At 37.2% G+C, this 22,207-nt stretch overlaps 1 protein-coding gene across 4 annotated transcripts in view; it reads right to left on the bottom strand.

The window, feature by feature from the left end:
• Window positions 1-22,207, bottom strand: part of VPS8 (VPS8 subunit of CORVET complex) — a 293,886-nt gene that overhangs the window by 181,362 nt on the left and 90,317 nt on the right. For all 4 annotated transcript variants that reach the window (XM_060099245.1, XM_060099244.1, XM_060099247.1 and 1 more), the window contains exons 21-23: window positions 14,319-14,365; window positions 4,606-4,828; window positions 1,380-1,469 (exon numbers count right to left, since the gene is read on the bottom strand). In XM_060099245.1, the coding sequence (XP_059955228.1) occupies window positions 1,380-1,469; window positions 4,606-4,828; window positions 14,319-14,365 (360 nt within the window). The remainder of the gene's footprint in view (window positions 1-1,379; window positions 1,470-4,605; window positions 4,829-14,318; window positions 14,366-22,207) is intronic.

The raw sequence follows: 22,207 nt of genomic DNA, 5'->3' as shown, positions 1-22,207 counted from the left end.
ATAGGCAGAGAATTATAAAAGAGCAATCACAGGATGCATCTAACTTCCCACTGCTAAAATCTCCAAATGACTATTTAATAACAAATACCAAGCTCCTGCTGAAAGTCATTAACTTGAAAACTACTCAACACAAAACAAGGCAACGTCAATAGAAAAGTGTTCCATCTGAGAAGCATAGCTATAAATGCAAACCAGATTTTGAGGAATAAAAAATCCACACAAAACAAAAACTTCAAAAGCAACAATAACAAAAACCCCAAAACCATTTTCTTCAACATAGAATGCATCAAATAAGAATCTGTTTTCACAGATCATTTTGAGAGAAACTAGAAACTGCATTAATTCTTCCTAATTATGGTTTAATAGTGGGATGGAGAACATTTTTGCATGTGCGCATGGACCTCACTGAAGAGTCAGTTAAGAGGTGTGCAAATGTTAAAAATACTTATCTGAAATACAGACAGTCGAGGTCAAAACCAGTGGGGAGGGCTGTGGCACTCATTTGGAAAATGACCAAGAGGCAAGAAGTACAGCCAAAGCTGAAGGAGTTATGAATTAGAGGGCTATTCACCTACCAAGCTAAAGATATTTAAAGGAGACTGAAATATCATAGAATGACTGCTGACTTAATACTGAACATGGTTTTGGATGTCCACTAAATATGCAAAAAAGTTGACTGGATGCCTTCAGGAGAAGCCTGGGTCTTCTGATCCAGGTAATGAAGTCACTGTAATAAAGCAATGGGCTGGCAGTGCACGACATGCATCCACAATCCATAACCCATAATTCTGTCTATAAATTTAAGGGAAATAACAAGATGAAGATGGGTTTGGTTCTTTTTAAAATAAGCCCAAATGCTTTTTAGATACTCTCTTCTAATGGTAAGGAGAATAAGAAATTATAATGAATGCTATAAAATTCTGAAGTAGGAAAAGCAACAAATTAGCAATTGGCAAATCATGACCTCCCACCATTTTCAGGACCTTTCCCTAGAAGAATATATCTACAAAATAATATTACTCAATAGTACCATTACTCTATACAGTAAATATATATAATGAATTTCTTATACCTTTTGGAAAAGCTATAATAATATCACAATTTTTTAGAAAAAATCTTAAAGTCTAATGGGCTTTTAATTTTATCTATCGTTCCCTGGGATTTAAATACCTACTTATGCAGATAAAAAAGAAAGCAATAGTAGAAGGTATAAAACTAAAGACTATCTAAAGTCCTAAACAACAATGGGTGCAAGTCTAATAAATCTACAAGAAATTTTAAAGTGATTGGATGAAAACAAACTATTCAAAGCAAATGGAGAAGTGAAAAAACATTAATAGACAGTGTTAAATATGCATATAAGTTAGAATGTATCTTACCTCCATTGGACTAATAAATTCATTCATGCCTCTGTTGTAGACATAAATCATAGCATCGTACAGCCGATTTTCCCAACACATGAGAACTACCTGTAAAAAGGAAAAGTTGCTTGGTCCACACAATTGAGCAAATCTCACCAATTACTTTCCTCAAAGCTTTAAGAATGGGGAAGATCTTAAATTCTCTTTCCTAATTTTTCTTATTCTTTCTCTGAAAAAAAACTGAAATTCAAGTACTCAAACACAATGCCAGGGTAAGAGCTGTTGTAGGTTCAATGTTACTTTCAACAGTACAATAGCTACTTTTAAACATCCTCCAATGTCTGATTTTATTTCTTCTCTATCTTCCCCCTTTCCATATCCATCTTACCTTTGGTCACTAGTTCTACAAATATTTACTGAACATCTATATTCAGGTCCTCTCCTAGGCACTGGGGATAAAGTGATAGGTAGGACAAACCCAGACCTATTCTCTACCCTGACAGAACTTCCAGTCATCCTGGACACTCACCAAAAGAAGGGACACAAAATGGTGCGTGAATTATGACTTGGGGAAGATACTCAATTACACAAATAGTTCATTTACAAATGTGGTAAGTCTATAAAGGAACTTGACTTGGTCTGGAGTATTCAGGTCATCCTTGAGGGAGCAATATTTAAGTTAGGACCTAACGGATACATGTATGTGAGCCAAAAGCTGATGTGGAAACTAGGGGCTCTGCAGGCAGAAGGAGCAGTAAGCATGAGGAATAGAGATGACTTAAGTACAGAGTACCCTATATACTGTTCCTACAAGAGCTATATTATACTACTGAGTGACAGGAGAAGACCGAAGTGGAAGAGTAGAGGTCAACAAAGGAGAATGATAAGGAACAGCCAAAGGGAAAACAAACTACTAGTCTGAGGGAAAATGGAAGTGAGGTGTCATGGGAGAGTCCTTCTAGACAACGGCATGTTCTGGGACCTCTTCTCGTTTCTCACTTTCCGCCCTCTCAGCCAGTGCCATGATCATACATCTCTTTACAGCTTCAGCCCTAACCTCTCCTCTGACCCATATATCCAACCATTGACTTGATATCTTCACCTGGATGCCTAGTAGCTATCAAAATAAAATGGCAAAATACAACTCCTGATTTTGTCTCCCAAACTTAGACCTACCCCAGTCTTCCAATCTTCTTAAAGGAATCACTATCCACCTTGTTTTTCAAGCCCCAAAATTAGGCAACAGCCTTAAATTCTCTCTTTCCACACCTTTAGGTCCAATTCATCAGCAAATCAGTTCTACCTCCAAAATGTATCCAAAGTCAGGCCATCTCTCTCCATCTCACCACTATCATCTCTGACTAGGACTACCTCCTGGACCAGCTCTTAACCAATCTCCTTGCTTCTTCTGTACTTGGCCCCCACCCCTCATTCTGTTATCTATAGGCAAATCAGAGTGATCTCACTTAAAACCTTTTAATGATTTCCCATAGCACTCAGAATAAAAAGGAAAAATCTGTACCTTGCCCTGAAAGGGCTACCTCTCTCTTTCAAGCAAGCTCTGTTTGCCTTTTATCTGTAACTTTTAGCACCCAAGGCATATCTTTTTTTTTTTCCATTAGCTGTTGTTCTTACCTGTAACAATCTTCTCCTCCAAGATTTTTGCACTACTGATTCCTTCTTGTCATTCAGATTCCAGATTTGATCAGACTCAATGTTATTTTCTTGGTTTTCTATAACTGACCCATCTAAGATAGCCTCTTATTCTCTATCATACTGCCTGTTTGACTTTTAACAATACTTGTTTTCAATATTTCTGGCTTGTTTACTTGTCTGTTTATTGTCAAACTTTTTTTGCTAACGTAAGCCTTACGATAAGCCTTGTCCACCAGGGTCACTAAAGCATTGGAGGTCATTACAGACTCTAGTGAAAGTAAAGCTGAAGAATTATTAGGATGTGAATGAAATGGAAGAGGCAACCTAGAGAATGCTTTCAAGAAATGTGGGAAAGAAAGAGGGAAAGGGGTGGAGGAAGGAAGGAAGGAAGAAAGGAGGGAGGAATCTGGCTGCAAGTGGGAAATGTGATATGGCAGTAACCAAAGGGGAAGGAGGGGAAGGCTTGATAGGGAGAGAAGGGAATCTGACGGGGAGATTGTTTAAACTGTTGTTTTAACATGAAAAAGAGCAGAGAATATTTACCTAGTGTTGGAGAAAAAGCTAAAAATGTTGGAAGGATAAGAAATTAGAAATTTCTCTTATATCAGTGATAGGTAAATAAAGCTAGATTGATAACATGTTCTCACATCATCAGACCTATTGTCAGACATGAAGATTACGCCAAATTACCCACATGACAGAAAGGCATATGTAAAGAGGACCTGGCCTTTGCAAACTTACAGCCATTCATAAAGAACTTCCATGAAGAAAACAATAAACATTTTCCAAACCCTTCATTTCCATGTGATTTTGTACATTAAAAACAAACAAACAAACAAAAAACCTTTAGTCCTTCTAAGTTTGTAAGCCACCGTACTTTAGCTCAATAGGGCTCAGCACTTTGGTACCTTTGTGCCTTTGCTCAGCATTAGGACTGAAGAGTTAAATGAAGAGTTAAGAGTGAAGTGTCTTAGGTCAGATACATATTGCTCCTCAATTAAGGACTTAAAACTTATTGTGGAGACCTCAGATATACTGGAGGTATATTATCAATGAGCTGGCTGATCATGCTAAGATGTCCTGAAGTTTGCTTCTTATACTATGCTCTGCATTTCAAAACTTAATGTATGAAAGTTATCAACTCTGAACATATAAACTAGCTTTTCAAAAAAATGGCATCATACTCTTAAAAGTAAAAATATTCTATTTTTCACGTGGAAGTGCTTATAGTTGAAATTCACTTGCAAGATGAAAATTGTAGTAGTGAACAAACCAACTGGTGAAGAAGGATAGGGCAATAAGCATTTACTGAGCAACTACCAAATATAAACCCTATGCTAAGGGCTCTGGGGGATGTCAAAGGAAACCAAAGACTACTGGCTTGCAGGAGTTCCTAATCTAGCTTTAAGTAAAGAACACTCCTAAGAAATATATTGACAAATATAAGTTTATGAGACCTCTTACCAAAAAGTGCTAAAAAATAATTAGGGTTGATGAAAGACAGAGTAAGGCCCGATGAGTCAGGTAAATATATTCAATAAAGGGATGATGTTTATTCCATAAATTAGTAGACTGCCTATAAACTCACCTGCTGAATATCCAGACTGGTGATATCCATATGTACAATGAGGGCTTCCACATTTTCCATCAATTTTTTATCTTGGAAATGAACAATCAAGTCTTTCATTACCTGGGGTGTGATCCCCACCAATTTATCACTTAAAATATATGGTTCAAGGCACTCCAAAAACACTCCTTTGGCCACTGAATTCTCACTTAATTTGTCATACACCTGGCTAAATAAAAGATCCCTGCAACAAACGGGGAAAAATACTTTTAGGAACATTCCAAACATCCATTAAGTTCAGTCTACTAAGTATATCTCATCTTTGTCCTATTTCAACTTACATGCAAGTTTATTAAAAATAGTAACTATTTGCAAAGAGCTTTATATTTTGAAAAATCTCTTATGTATACTATCTTAATTTACCCAATACTTTTTACAAATAAAAAATGTTGAATAAGTTAAATTATGTGCTGAAAATCAGTTAGCTAACAGGTGACAGATTCAGAATTTGCATCAGCCTTCTGACCTAAACCCTGTGCTGAATCCATTATGGCACACTGCTTCTTAAAGACAACATTGATATGGGAGCAGGTAGTACGGAGACTATGATGAAGTAAAAAAAAATTAAATGGACTATTCACAATTTAGCCTTTCCTCTTTCCTGGTATCTAAATATTCCCATCTGATCTGCAAGGCCAATCTGCTTCTTTATCTAGTTCTTGCCCCTTGCTTCCCAAAAGGTTTAGGTAGTGATTATTGATGGGAGCGGAAGAAGAAAATGTTCGATGTTTTTAAAATATGTCTGAAAACTATTTTATTGCAGAAACAAAAAAACTGTAATTAATCAAATGCTACCACACTCAATAACTGTGTTTTATTTATTTTGTATCTCTTCTGCAGAGTCCAGAAGTAATTTTAGAGTTCTATTCACCATAGACATAATCTGAATTTGTTTTCACCCAGTATTATATAAGCATTGTCCTAAGCTGCTACTTAACTCTTTAAAATTACCATTTTGTCTAACCACAATGTTTCAATATGCTGAAACATAAGAATTTAACTATTCCTGTAATGTATCACTTATTTCCACTATTTCACTATTATGAGTGAGGCGACAATGAACATCTACATATATAGTCTTTCCATTTGGGGGCTTAATTCCTTAGTCATTCTACTTTTAGAAATTTATTTAAAGTCAAAAGATACAAAAAATGTTGTGGCACTTAAAATGTATTACTAAATTATCTTCAAAAATCATCATAGCACCAATTTACACAGCCATCAGTAATGTATAATTTCAACAGTTTCAACAGACAATTGTCTTTAGCTTTTTCCCATATAGTTTTAATGTATAAATTAAACAACATCACTGTTTTCAATTCTTTGATGACTGGCAAAATTAAATGTTTTCCATGTTTCCATTTATACAGTGTATTGACTTATATCATTCACTGATTCTTTAATTCTTTTTTTCAAATACAAAAACTGTGCTAATTCTATTTACCTGTTAGGATTAACTGATTGTTTATTTATTTATTTGCTAAATGTATAACCTCTATATATGTGCATCATGTCAACTGTGAAAAGTGGTAGATGGTTCATCCACAGGTGTGATCTTTCATGACAAGTTCCACAAAAAGGACAAGGAAGACTCTGAAACCAATGGGATGGGGTCTTGCCTCATCTGAAGTCCTGGAAGGGGGACCAATGATAAACGGACTGGCTACAACCGCATAGAACCCCATGTTGCTTTTCAATAAATAGTATTTGCAATATCCTGGGGGGAAATCTATATCCATTTATTTTTTTTTCATATCCACAAGTATAATTATTGCATCATTTTCCCCCTTGCTTTATATTTATCAGAGTATTTTTCATGTTAGTTTCATTTTAATCAACAGTCCATTACTTTTTTTTTTTTTTTTTTTTTGTGGTACGCGGGCCTCTCACTGTTGTGGCCTCTCCCGTTGCGGAGCACAGGCTCCGGATGCACAGGCTCAGCGGTCACGGCTCACGGGCCCAGCCGCTTGGCAGCATGTGGGATCTTCCAGGACCGGGGCACGAACCCGTGTCCCCTGCATCGGCAGGCGGACTCTCAACCACTGCGCCACCAGGGAAGCCTGACAGTCCGTTACATTTTTGTGATTACCAACTACTAGCCAAGCAAAAGGAACTGAGATTAATGAAGGCCTACTGTAAGAAAGATAAAATAAGAGTAACAAAGTAACTCTTATGAACTTAAAGAAAATGTCATATTTGCTAGCTCTTGCGCTCTGTAATGTGTTGTTAAAAACAACATGCTAGGAAAGATAATTATATATTTCAGTTCAGCACAAAAAGCCCTGGGGAGGAAAACTAAAAAGCTACAAATTCAGTAAAGAGAGCATAAAAGTTGACAAACAAGACACTCCTGTGACAAACTACAGCATGCAATGCTGGTAAGATTAATGGCAAAACTATATGCTTCTTTCTTAACCAGTAAGAGGCTATAATAAAGAAGCAAGAAAAATATAACTCAGCAACTCCTATCTGCATCTCTACCTTAAAATAAAAATAAAACAAAATTTTAAGACATATTCTCGTCATTCTGGGAAAATATTTATTAGATCATCAGAGAAGGAGGGAAAAAGAAAAGTACATTAAAAAAAAAAAAAAAGGTTTTAGCTCTTGTGTTTCTTTCTGTACTTAGGCATTATACTCCAGGGTGCTGACCTTGTTCCCTGGAACAGCTCATGTCAAAACCGATGTTTATCGCTTCAAGCTTAGCCTCCTTATAACCAGTATAATAGAAAAATCCATTCTGAGTAACAGAGGGCCAACAAAAAGGTCTTCTACATAACTTCACTTTATATTAATACTCATATTAAAGACATTATTTGGAGTTTATTACACATAACTTCAAATTGATAGAAAAAATGACCAAATTCACTTTTTGCACTATCAATTTTACAATTATAAAATGTGAAGAACTCAGCTTTGATTACGAGATCATTACAAATTCAGAGACTGTCTGAAGGGAGCAAGAGCATCAATCCTAACACTTGCCAGAGTACACTAAATATATAACCACAAATATATAACCCTCCTCTACATATAAGTGGGATTTAATAAATCCAAAGTTGATTTCGGCTGGCCTCTTTATTTATAAAATTAAAAACAAAGTTCAAAAGAATAGATACATGTAAATACATATGAAAAGATGTAAATACACCTGAAACTAACACAACATTTTTAATCACCTGAACTCCAATATAAAATAAAAAGTTTTTTTTAAAAAAAGGGCTCCATATGACCTGGAAAATATGAACTTTAGAGACAATCCACTTTTTTTTTTTTTACCAAATTTCACTTATTTAATTAAAATTTATTGAGAACCTGTTACATGTCTGGCTACTATCATAGATGCTGAATTGTGTGCAAAATGAAAGTTATTTCACTGCTCAAAAAAAAAAGTTCAAATGATCTTCAAGAAATTATGTTCAAAATGCTCTGTTTCCTGATACAAGTATCAGTTTGTAAATATTTCCTTTAAAAAGACATGGTTTAATTAAACTCTGTGAATATACTGAAAACTACCATACTCTTTAAAATGGTGAATTTTATGGTACGTGAATTATAATCTCCATATAGCAGTTAGACAAAATAAAAAAGGCATGGCCCCATTTTTCACCTAGCTTTGAAGTTTAGAATTTTAACTTGCAGTTACCAAGAAAATGATGAGAAAACTCAAAACATTAAGTTCCTCAATCATGGCTGATCATTAAAATCTTTCTGTTTCACAATAATAATCCTGATGTTGAACAACAAGGTTAAACAAATACTCTGGCTATCAAAAGGCCACTTCAGGTTCACTTTAGATTTAAGAGAAATATTTTTTGGTTCAGATTTATATATAATTCAAGTTATCTAAATAATGGCTTCTTTTTGGATACCTGCTTACAGTGATATAAGCTTGAAGTGGTCAAGATCCTCTACATACAGCACCTATATTGTTTTATAATGGCTTTGAGATATAATTCACACATAATAACATAGCATTTATTTAAGCACTTATTTTTAAACAATGTTCAAAATTATGATTATAGTTCAAGTAAACTCTGGACCTATTTTCAAAATAAACTGAAATTATGGCTACTGTTGTATAAGCAAAATGACAAATCATTAAATATCCTAAAAAAACCCTTGAGATATTTTATATCTTTTTCTAGTACTGAAAAAATATATATGCACTATCAAATTGAAATGAAATTGTGTGAGCAGAGACCAAATTATGAAAATAAAGGTAGATCTTCAGAAACAGAATTTCCTATAATTTCTGATTTTAAAAGATTCACAGAAAGATAATAAAGCCAAATTTTAACCAAAAAAGATGTCCATTACACACTGATCAGTATGCCCTACAGAGAAAAAGCAGTGTGGTTCCTGCCACAGTAAAAAGGATTTTACATTATAAAAGAATTCTTACATATGAATGGAAATACATATATATCCTAGTAATATAATATTACTGCTGGGTATGAAATTCTATAACTTATGATACAGAGGTAACAGTGATCATAGTATAATAATGGTTGTGGTATTGAGTTAAAATTAATTTCAGAGTATGTACTGTGTTTATAATTTAACCCTCATAAGAGACAGTATAATATATGAAAATAAGGGGACTGACTATAAAACCAATGTACTCAATCAGAAAATATTAATATAAAAGGTATCTGGAGGCCAGTATTGAGTGTCTAAGTGACCACCCTAGAAGTGGAAGAAGTTACTTGAAATTGGCTGAGTACTAGATTATGTTTTGTTTGTTTGTTTTAGTTGTTTGCTATTTAATGTAATTACTGATATATTTTTAAATTTATCATTTATTATCTTTCTCCTTGTCTTAACTATTTTTAATTCCTTTTGCTCCTTTTGACTTTTTTTTTTTTTTTTTTTTTTTTTTTTGGCGATATGCGGGCCTCTCACTGTTGTGGCCTCCCCCGTTGCGGAGCACAGGCTCCGGACGCGCAGGCTCCGGACGCACAGGCTCAGCCGCTCCGCGGCATATGGGATCCTCCCAGACCGGGGCACGAACCCGTATCCCCTGCATCGGCAGGCGGACTCTCAACCACTTGCGCCACCAGGGAGGCCCTTGACTTTTTTAAATTGTATTTTTCATCATGACACCATTTATTACCTTGTTAGTTATATATGTTTTTACTATTATATACTAAGTATGGGTTTAGAGATTACAATCTGCATCTTCAAACTATTAAATTATAATATAAATTAATAAATTTACCACCTTCTAGACAGTGCAAGGACTTTAGAACATTTTAACCTTATTTACCCTTTTCTCAAATTATGTAGTATTGTTTTCATATATTTTTCTCTTCATTTTTCTTCCTGTTTTATTCAATCCTCACACATATTGATTATATTCTATATTCACTTACCCACATATTAGCTTTTCCACCTCAATCATTTTCCTTTTATCTAAAGAACAGCTTTTGTTATTTTTTTAGTGCAGGTCTGCTAATTATGAATTCTCTCAGTTTGTGTTTCTTAGAATATATTTCTGTATCACTTTCATTTTCAAAAGGTATTTTTGTTGTATATAGAATTCTATATTAATAGATGTTTTCTTTCTGTCCTTTCACAATTCTGTTGTCTTTGGTTCCATTATTTCTGTTTAGAAGTAAGCTGTAAGGTTAATTGTTACTATTTTAAAGGGGTTTTTTTCTTTCATAATGACATTAAAGATTTTTTTTGTCTTTAGTTTTCAGCAGTTTAACCATGGTGAACCTACATGTGTTCTAATTCAGCATTATTCTTAGGGTGTAGCTCTTCATAGCTCAACAAAAGCCTGGAATATTTAGCACCCCTCTTTTTGTGTGATCCTTGAACCCAACTGCAGCAACATCACAAATTGCTCTAAAGTTTTGCTCAGCTTCTCAACCCCTCAGCTGCCGTTTTTCAGAGTTGGCAATTATCTCAACAGGAAGAGCCAGCTTCTGTGCCTCTCTCCTCTGCCTGGATCTTGGTACCACAGATCCTCATCCCCTTGGTAGCTCTCTGATGCTTTCATATAAATTTTGTTAACAAATTATCCAGATTTCCCAGCTGTCCTCATTGCCATTGCTAGAAGCAGAACTCCTATGTGAGACGCTCAGTGCAGTATGCAATGCTATGCCACTGTCACTCTTAGTATAATCAAACTCATAGGTGTTATGCCACTGTCACTCTTAGTATAATCAAACTCATAGGTGTAGGCTTGTTATGATTTGTTCTGCTGTGCACCAAGAGTTTTCTTTCTGATAATTTCTGTCTTCCTTTAATTCAGGAAAATTATTAGCCATGTTCTCTAGTCTTTAATTTTGGAACAATGGTCAGGTATATGTTGAAGCTTCTTTTCTATTTTCCTCTCATATTTTCTAAGTTTTTATCTTTGTTTATGCTCTACATTTTGTTCCAGGTAAATCTTTTTTTTTAAGACGGTATCTGTGTTATGCACAATCTGAGCATTCTTAAAAGCAATCTCAACATCACAAATATTTTGAAAATTTGGAAATGTAGAAGAGAAGATTCTAGATGCAAATGGAACCAAATGTCAAAGAAAATGGCATAAAGAGAGTATCCAGTTTAGGGAGAAAGATATCATACTGGAATGAAGTTACATAATTTTTAAATCCCTCTGCTTCAATTGAGTCTAGGGAATTGATCATTTTTAATCTTATTATCTATGGAAACTCTAAGAAAAAATTTAACTCTATTTTTAAGTGTGATTACACTGAAGCATTTATGAAACACAGAATTTTTATATCTAATAAATCTTTAATCATTGCACGTTTGCAATGGAAGGAAATTGAAAGATGACCTAGACACAAAGAATCAAAGTTGATCAAATGGCTTATTTGACCTCTTTACTCATAAGCTCAGGCCCATATACAGATTCTTAACATTATGATGAAAAAGAAAAGCCAGTATGATGAGAAGTAAGCAAGCACAAGAGCACAGAATCTAGAACACAAAAGGGAGCATGTGACCCAATGCCTAGTTCCACAGCCTCAAACTTTCTTACACTGCTGAGGACACTACCCTGTCCCTTCTGCCCCTACTGGAACCCAGAGAGTAGAAAAAGTGGGGAAAGAGACCAGGAGGGGAAAGAGAGTAAGAACACACATGCTGGAACTTCTCCTAAGCAGAAGCAGGATCTAATACAATCTGGTCTTCAGCCTTCAGAAACAGTCAAGAGAGAAGGAAGCCATACTATTTGCACTATGGTCCAGGAAAAATATCCAATCCTGGATCTAGGAGTATGTGTGTATGACTGGATGAAGGAAGGAGAAGAGGACCAAGAAGAGCTCAGAATAGGACCCTTGAGATCTCCCTTCCCCTTGGCAGTCAGGAATATACTATGACGGCCGGTATTTCTGAGATCTCCAAAACAAATACTGTACTCATTTCAGACACAGCCCAGAAGAAAACATGCTAAGGAGTCAGGAAAAATTAAAGGAAAGAAAGAAACTGATAAAAATGAAGAAATAATAAATAGATTCTAATTTGGTGATAATCTAGACTAGATCTTGTCTTCTATGTTGGATGCTCTGATTTAATAAAGAAATTACTGCATTCTCAGCCAGTCAATAGATTAAATAAAGTTGGAAATATTTCCTTTTCAAGTCATATAAGAAAAGAAAAATTTAGCTCTGGAACATTTTTGGGAATAACAGAAAATATTTCTGAAAGAAAAAAAACCTTTTTTTTTTTTCTTTTTCCCTATATAATCCATCTTACAACTGCTCAGGTCATTTCAACTTTACCTCACTGTGAGAGTATTCAAGATTTCAAGTTAATGATCACAAGTCACCCTGCAAACCAAGAGGCAGAATTACTTCATTAATTCAACCATCAGGCTACTTTGTGCCAGGTACCATTTAGGTAGAAATAATCTGTTTTATAAAGATATGCCTTCTTACTCTAAACCAAATTTAATCTCTTAGATATTTTATTTTATCTCATTTATATTATCTTAATTTGAAGATTTAGGTTGGTCCCAGCACTTATTAGTATTAGAAATACCACTACATCTCAATTTCCTCATCTGAAAATGAAGATAACTTTACCTCTCTTACACTGTAATTATGAGGTTTAAATGAAATAAAATATGTAAAACTGATCCATAAACTATTGAGGCTGCTTTAAAAAATATAAGACAAATAACAAGGAAGTGGAGGTGTAAAACATGAGCTGAAGAGAAAACTAAGTTAAGAACTAGGGTGAGGTTAGTATACCATGGCTCTTAGCTCCCTAGGAAACAATAATTAGCTATACAATTCACTGTCCATCAGCTAAAAGTGAGTTAGCTGTCCAGAAGATGCAAAAGTATTTCTGGTACTAACACCTGAGAGAAATTTCTTCCTTGGGCCCTCATAAAGAAGACAATGTGGGGCTTCCCTGGTGGCGCAGTGGTTGAGAGTCCACCTGCCGATGCAGGGGACACGGGTTCGTGCCCTGGTCTGGGAAGATCCCACATGCCGCGGAGCGGCTGGGCCCGTGAGCCATGGCCGCTGAGCCTGTGCATCCAGAGCTTGTGCTCCGCAACGGGAGAGGCCACAACAGTAAGAGGCCCACGTACCAAAAAAAAAAAAAGAAGACAATGTGTAACATAAAACCATGTTTTCAACTACATCCCAACCATGAAGACAACGTATTTCACTGGATAATTACATGTAACACTATAGCTAAAACACTGGAATGAATCTGAGCCCTAAGTAAACAGAAGCTAGAGCTCTTTGTGATTTAACTGAAGGTCTGACACAGCAAATAACTGCCCTCTTGATAACCTTCACTGATACTTTCTAAGTATGATCCAACCTTATATGATTTAGGCAACCTGAATATACATAAATTCAGGAGTCAAGACAGTGTTGTAGAGGGTTTGGGGAGTATCTGCACTGGATCCTCACAGCTGTTCACCACTGAAAAAGCAGTACAAGCTGGTAGTTACGAGCAAGAACCCAAGAACTAGGCTGCCTGCATTAGAATCCCACCTTTGCTCCTCAAAAAAAGTGTGAGCAAGTTTTGGCAAGTTACTTAATCGCATACTGCCTCTTGAACCTCCTATGCAAAATGAAGATAACAATAATACCTACCTCACTGTTACAAAAATTAAATAAGTTGTTATAAAAAATAGATAAATTAAAGTGCTTAGAACAATACCTGGCATGTAGGAAGCTAACTATTATTCTAAGTGTGAAAAATTATGAACTAGCACAGGTTGGTTAATTTATGTAGTTACTATTTAAATGAACAGACCCTAATCAAGAGTTTATTTAAAGTGATTTCCTTTAAACAAAGAGGTTCTTAAAAAAGAAGCACAATAAATCTTTCCTTTTTTTGAGTGGTATGAAATACTGTTTTAGTGATGGTTCATAAAAGAGCATATATATATAATGCATGAATCATACACTTTTAAGATCTTTAAGTGATTAAGTATTGCTCTTTTGCTATGTTCTTCACCTCCACTATACTGCCACATAAATACACAGATGATACATCTATATTGGACAAGTTAATTTTATTAGGTAAATGGACTGAAAATTCTTAAAGAATCAAATTTCTGTAAATTCATTTTTTAAAATAACCTATTGAGTCATATTCATAGAATTCATAGTAGTAAATTATTGCTATAATATAAGCAAGAGGCAACTTGGACTCAAAATAATTGAACCTGACAGGCAATGTATACTCACTTTCGCTGCAGCAGAAGGCAGTAATCAACTATGACGGGCACCATATCCTGTACAGAAACCGTAAAGAAAGCATCAGCACCACATCTCTGTCCAATGGCCCCCTGGTTAGACACAACACATAATGAAAGTAGCCTGCTTCAGATACTGTTAGATTGTTGGGAGAATATAACTTGTACCATACTTTTGGTAAGCAATCTGGCACTCTGTGTCAAAAGCCTTAAAAATGTGAAAACACTTTTACCCAGTAATTCTATCTGGAAATTTATCCTAAATACATTTAGTAAGAAAAAAAATTTAATGCATTAATGTATTCACTGCAGCTCTATAATAGAAGAAAGATGAGAAGGAGGGGGAAGTGAGGAAGACATTGAAATTAAATATACAACATGGGAAAACAGTTAAGTAAATTTGCTATTTAAATAAAATATTATGTAGATATTACAAGTTTATAAAGAGTTTACAACATTATAAGAAACATTACGTGAAAAAATGTATTTATCTCACAGCTTTGTAAAGAAAATCTGCAAAGAAAATATATCAATTGATAATATAATATAGTTGGTCCCACTGGCGGCTCAGGTGATTAAGGTTGTCCATATTTTGTCACAATCCTCCAAACCAGCTATTTTAAGGTTAATTAATTTCTCAGTTTCATAACATTTTGACTGTTTTAAATTCATCATGTATAGACTCATATCAAATGAATGGCAACCCATAATTTTGGTCTTTTTCAAGAGAAACACTTTGAGGGAGGAGCAGTAGCTTATTATGACTAGAACTTGTCAAGTACCCAAGCATTAGATTTCAGCAGTACTCTTTCATTTTCTGCTAGCTGAAGAGCAATGGTTTCCTTTTAAAAATCCTGGAAGGCTTAGGTTCTGGGCAGAAGAATATCCCATCAGGAGGGAGAAGACATTATGTGAAAGAGAATACCACATGCTAACACTTCTTTGACAAAAAGAACAAAACCTGAGGAACCACTATTATCTGAGAGAGAAGTAAGCAGAAGGACCTATAATCCTAAAAGGCTAACCCTGCCCCATCCATCCTGCTTCCTTTATTTATCAATATTCCTCATGACTACATTTATAATCTTACTTAGATTCTTCAAAAACAGGAACTAAAACCATAGATTTGAAAAGTGTTAGAGCTGTGTTAAATCTCAACCCTGAATGAGAATACATATAGAGGGACAAATAATCTGCAGAGAAAAAAGCTTTCTAGAAATACTGAGGAAATTTAACAAACACTCTTTAAAATACACAGCTGAGCTCCCCCAAAACTAGGGGCAATATCCAGGGTTTAAAATTGAAAAAGGCACTGCAAACTAAAGCAATAAGCCCTGAGCCATCACTGAGACTGTACTATAAATTTGTTGTTCATATAAGAGCTTGGATTTTAATGCCAGAAACAAACTGAGGCCTTAATTCTTGCAACATAAGGAAGTAAAGCAAAGATCCTCCTAAAAACAGGATTCTTGAAAGGTGCCTCCTTAGTGAAAGGCAATTAGAAAAAACAAAAAACAAAAAAACCTGCCCATATGCATAGGAAGCTAACAAGAAAGGTTGTCTGTCTCTGCCTGGACTCAGTGGGGATAAATCTGTACTCTCCAAGAATCTATAATCAAGATCCTGCCCACAGGTGGATTTGGGATTTGATTTACACTATCTCCTTAGTATGGGAATAATCAGGCCAAGAAATTAACACAAAAGGTGATCCTGAAAAAAGGATACTCCTGGAGCACTTGAAAGAAAAAAATTCCAGAAACAGTTAACAGTGTTTACCAGTGCTTTGCTTAACAGGCAAAATAAGACCTCCTGATAAAGCCCCCAAAAGATGTGCCCAAAATAAAAAAGTTTAAAGCACCTCATGAAATAACACACCATAAGTTAATGTCAGCAGAAACTACAAACAGCAGGGGAGACCCCTAAAACTTCAAATATTATAATTATCAGGTAGAAATTATTAAAGTATATTTAGAATTATTAAAGGCATAAAATAAGGAATTAAGTGCCTATCCTAGCATTAAGTACTAAGAATATACTATAGGGATAATGGAGAGTGTGTAACCATCAGATTAATACATGTAGACAAAACACTCTGCTGATTCTATGATGGGAGGATCTGGAAAACCAAGACTGAAGATAGGTGGCTAGTATAGGAGTTCAAGATGGAAATAGGAGACCAAACTAGCGTAGTGAGGGTAAGCATAAAAAACAGCAGATAGAATCAAGCACTGTTTATAAAGCAAAACTGTAGAGGTTGGTGACAGATTGGTTATGGGTTGGAAGGCACAGGCAGGAGTCTAAGAAACTCCTAAGTTTCTAGTTTGAGTGATGGTTGGATGCAGATTTCATCAAATGAGATAAGGAATATGGGAGGAGGTGTTAGAAGGAAGAAGCTAAACATAGTTGGGGCTGTCATAGCTTTGAGGAACATCTTTACTTCGATATTGAATAGTAAGAAACTGGATATAGTAATCTAAAACATCTGGGTTAGAATTACACACTTGTAAGTCATGAAAGGAAATACTGTATATGAATAAAACTGTCCAGGGATAATAGAGATAAAAATCAGTGAACAGTGGATTACATCTTGAGGAAGACCAATATTTATGATATGGTCAGAGGATGGAAACAAAATCCAACTCAGGAACAGTCACAGAGGTTTAAAAATCAGAAGACCACACAATCATAGATATCTACAGGATACAGAATTTTAAAAAGGAAGGGGTGATCATCACTGTTTAATACAGCACTGAGAATGAATAAGATGTGGAAGTTTTATTTGATTTATAAATTAGGATATCACTGGTATCTTTAGAAAGATGATGTTTTATCTTCCTCATTAGATAGTAAGCACAGTAATGGGTGATATGCAGCTTGCAGAGAACTGGGAGGAGAAAGGTGAGAGGGAAAGAGGGAGGAAAGGGGGAGGAAGAGAAAGAGAAAGCATCAGTGTATGTGTAATTAGAATCCCTGAATAAGAAAACTAAAACAGGGAGTTGAGGAAGATGGCGGAAGAGGAAAAGCAGAGATCACCTTCCTCCCCACAGATACACCACAAATACATCTACACGTGGAACTGCTCCTATAGAACACCCACTGAACGCTGGCAGAAGACCTCAGACCTCCCAAAGGGCAAGAAACTCCCCCACGTACCTGGGTAGGGCAAAAGAAAAGAAAAAACAGAGACAAAGAATAGGGACGGGACCTGCACCAGAGGGAGGGAGCCGTGAAGGAGAGGTTTCCACACACAAGAAGCCCCTTCGCGGGCGGAGACTGTGGGGGGCAGAGAGGGGAGCTTCGGAGCCATGGAGGAGAGTGCAGCCACAGGGGTGCTGAGGGCAAAGCAGAGAGATGCCCGCACAGAGGATCCGTGCCGACCAGCACTCACTAGCCTGAGAGGCTTGTCTGCTCACCCGCCAGGGTGGGCGGGGGCTGGGAGCTGAGGCTCGGGCTTCGGTCGGATCTCAGGGAGAGGACTGGCAGCGTGAACACAGCCTGAAGGGGCTAGCCGGGAGGGAGTCCGGGAAAAAGTCTGGACCTGCCAAAGTGACAAGAGACTTTTCTTCCCTCTTTGTTTCCTGGTGCGCAAGGAGAGGGGATTAAGAGCGCTGCTTAAAGGAGCTCCAGAGACTGGCGCGAGCCGCAGCTAAAAGCGCGGACCCCAGAGACAGGCATGAGACGCTAAGGCTGCTGCTGCCGCTTCCAAGAAGCCTGTGTGAGAGCACAGGTCACTATCCACACCTCCCCGCCCGGGAGCCTATGCAGTCCGCCACTGCCAGGGTCCCGTGATGCAGGGACAACTTCCCCGGGAGAACGCACGGCGCGCATCAGGCTGGTGCAATGTCACGCTGGCCTCTGCCACCGCAGACTCGCCCCGCATCCGTACCCCTCCCTCCCCCCGGCCTGACTGAGCCAGAGTCGCCAAATCAGCTACTCCTTTAACCTCATCCTGTCTGAGCGAAGAACACACGCCCTCAGGAGACCTACACGCAGAGGCGGGGCCAAATCCAAAGCTGAACCCCAGGAGCTGTGCCAACAAAGAAGAGAAAGGGAAATCTCTCCCAGCAGCCTCAGGAGCAGCGGATTAAATCTCCACAATCAACTTGATGTACCCTGCATCTGTGGAATACCTGAATAGACAACGAATCATCCCAAATTGAGGAGGTGGACTTTGGGAGCAAGATATATTATTTTTTCCCCTTTTCCGCTTTTTGTGAGTATGTATGCGTATGCTTCTGTGTGAGATTTTGTCTGTATAGCTTTGCTTTCACCATCTGTCCTAGGGTTCTGTCCGTCCGTTTTTTTTTTGTTTGTTTGTTTTTACTTTAAAAATAATTATTTTCTTAATAATTATTTTTATTTTAATAACTATATTTTGTTTTATCTTGCTTTATTTTTTCTTCGTTCCTCCCTCCCTCCTTCCTGCCCTCACACGCTCTCTCTTCCTTCCTTCCTTCCTCCCTCCCTTCCTTCCTTCCTTCCTTTCTTTCTTATTTTTTCTCCCTTTTATTCTGAGCCGTGTGGATGAAAGGCTCTTGGTGCTCCAGCCAGGTGTCAGGGCTATGCCACTGAGGTGGGAGAGCCAAGTTCAGGACACTAGTCCACAAAAGACCTCCCAGCTCCAGGTAATATCAAACGGCGAAAATCTCCCAGAGATCTCCATCTAAACCTTCACTCAACGACCAGCAAGCTACAGTGCTGGACACCCTATGCCAAACAACTAGCAAGACAGGAACACAACCCCACCCATTAGCAGAGAGGCTGCCTAAAAATAATAAGGCCACAGACACCCCAAAACACACCACCAGACGTGGACCTGCCCACCAGAAAGACAAGATCCAGCCTCATCCACCAGAACACAGGCACTAGTCCCATCCACCAGGAAGCCTACACAACCCACTGAACCAACCTTAGCCCCTGGGGACAGACATCAAAAACAACGGGAACTATGAACATGCAGCCTGCAAAAAGGAGACCCCAAGCACAGTAAGATAAGCAAAATGAGAAGACAGAAAAACACACAGTACATGAAGGAGCAAGATGAAAACCCACCAGACCTAACAAATGAAGAGGAAATGGGCAGTCTACGAGAAAAAGACTTCAGAATAATGATAGTAAAGATGATCCAAAATCTTGGAAATAGAATAGAGAAAATGCAAGAAACATTTAACAAGGACCTAGAAGGACTAAAGAGGAAACAAGCAATGATGAACAACACAATAAATGGAATTTAAAATACTCTAGAAGGGATCAATAGTAGAATAACTGAGGCAGAAGAATGGATATGTGACCTGGAAGATAAAATAGTGGAAATAACTACTGCAGAGCAGAATAAAGAAAAAAGAATGAAAAGAACTGAGGACAGTCTCAGAGACCTCTGGGACAACATTAAATGCACCAACATTTGAATTATAGGGGTCCCAGAAGGAGAAGAGAAAAAGAAAGGGACAGAGAAAATATTTGAAGAGATTATAGTTGAAACCTTCCCTAATATGGGAAAGGAAACAGTTAATCAAGTCCAGGAAGCACAGAGAGTCTCATAGAGGATAAATCCAAGGAGAAACACGCCAAGACACATATGAATCAAACTATCAAAAATTAAATAAAAAGAAAACATATTAAAAGCAGCAAGGGAAAAACAACAAATAACACACAGGGAATCCCCATTAGGTTAACAGCTGATCATTCAACAGAAACTCTGCAAGCCAGAAGGGAGTGGCAGGACATATTTAAAGTGATGAAGGAGAACAACCTACAACCAAGATTACTCTACCCAGCAAGGATCTCATTCAGATTTTATGGAGAAATTAAAACCTTTACAGACAAGCAAAAGCTGAGAGAGTTCAGCACCGCCAAACCAACTTTACAACAAATGCTAAAGGAACTTCTCTAGGCAAGAAACACAAGAGAAGGAAAAGACCTACAATAACAAACCCAAAACAATTAAGAAAATGGGAATAGGAACATACATATCAATACTTACCTTAAATGTAAATGGATTAAATGCGCCCACCAAAAGACACAGACTGGCTGAATGGATACAAAAACAAGACCCATATATATGCTGTCTACAAGAGACCCACTTCAGACCTAGGGACACATACAGACTGAAAGTGAGGGGATGGAAAAAGATATTCCATGCAAATGGAAATCAAAAAAAGCTGGAGTAGGGCTTCCCTGGTGGCGCAGTGGTTAAGAGTCTGCCTGCGGATGCAGGGGACATGGGTTTGTGCCCCGGTCTGGGAGGATCCCACATGCCGCGGAGCGGCTGGGCCCGTGAGCCATGGCTGCTGAGCCTGCACGTCCAGAGCCTGTGCTCTGCAACGGGAGGGGCCACAGCAGTGAGAGGCCCGTGTAGAGCAAAAAAAAAAAAAAGCTGGAGTAGCAATTCTCGTATCAGACAAAATAGACTTTAAACACTATTACAAGAGACAAAGAAGGACACTACATAATGATCAAGGGATCGATCCAAGAAGAAGATATAACAATTGTAAATATTTATGCACCCAACATAGGAGCACCTCAATACATAAGGCAAATACTAACAGCCATAAAACGGGAAATTGACAGTAACACATCATAGTAGGGGACTTTAACACCCCACTTTCACCAATGGACAGATCATCCAAAATAAAAATAAATAAGGAAACACAAGCTTTAAATGATACATTAAACAAGACGGACTTAATTGATATTTATAGGACATTCCATCCAGAAACAACAGGATACACATTTTTCTCAAATGCTCATGGAACATTCTCCAGCATAGATCGTATCTTGGGTCACAAATCAAGCCTTGGTAAATTTAAGAAAACTGAAGTCGTATCAACTTTTCCAACCACAATGCTATGAGACTAGATATCAATTACAGGAAAAGATCTGTAAAAAATACAAACACATGGAGGCTAAACAATACACTACTTAATAACCAAGTGATCACTGAGGAAATCAAAGAGGAAATCAAAAAATACCTAGAAAAAAATGGCAATGGAGACACGACGACCCAAAACCTATGGGATGCAAAAAAAGCAGTTCTAACAGGGAAGTTTATAGCAATACAATCCCACCTTAAGAAACAGGAAACATCTCGAATAAACAACCTAACCTTGCACCTAAAGCAGTTAGAGAAAGAAGAACAAAAAAACCCCAAAGTTAGCAGAAGGAAAGAAATCATAAAGATGAGATCAGAAATAAATGAAAAAGAAATGAAGGAAATGATAGCACAGATCAATAAAACTAAAAGCTGGTTCTTTGAGAAGATAAACAAAATTGATAAACCATTAGCCAGACTCATCAAGAAAAAAAGGGAGAAGACTCAAATCAATAGAATTAGAAATGAAAAAGGAGAAATAACAACTGACACTGCAGAAATACAAAGGATCACGAGAGATTACTACAAGCAACTCTATGCCAGTAAAATGGACAACCTCGAAGAAATGGACAAATTCTTGGAAATGCACAACGTGCCAAGACTGAACCAGGAAGAAATAGAAAATATGAACAGACCAATCACAAGCACTGAAATTGAAACTGTGATTAAAAATCTTCCAACAAACAAAAGCCCAGGACCAGATGGCTTCATAGGCGAATTCTATCAAACATTTACGGAAGAGCTAAAACCTATCCTTCTCAAACTCTTCCAAAATATAGCAGAGGGAGGAACACTCCCAAACTCATTCTACGAGGCCACCATCACCCTGATACCAAAACAACAAAGAAAGAAAACTACAGGCCAATATCACGGATGAACATAGATGCAAAAATCCTCAACAAAATACTAGCAAACAGAATCCAATAGCACATTAAAAGGATCATACACCATGAACAAGTGGGGATTATTCCAGGAATGCAAAGATTCTTCAATATACGCAAATCAATCAA

This window comes from Mesoplodon densirostris, chromosome 5, assembly GCF_025265405.1.
Source record: "Mesoplodon densirostris isolate mMesDen1 chromosome 5, mMesDen1 primary haplotype, whole genome shotgun sequence".
Taxonomy (NCBI): domain Eukaryota; kingdom Metazoa; phylum Chordata; class Mammalia; order Artiodactyla; family Ziphiidae; genus Mesoplodon; species Mesoplodon densirostris.
The sequence above is the reverse complement of the archived record's forward strand: the minus strand, read 5'-3'. Positions and strand labels throughout refer to the sequence as shown.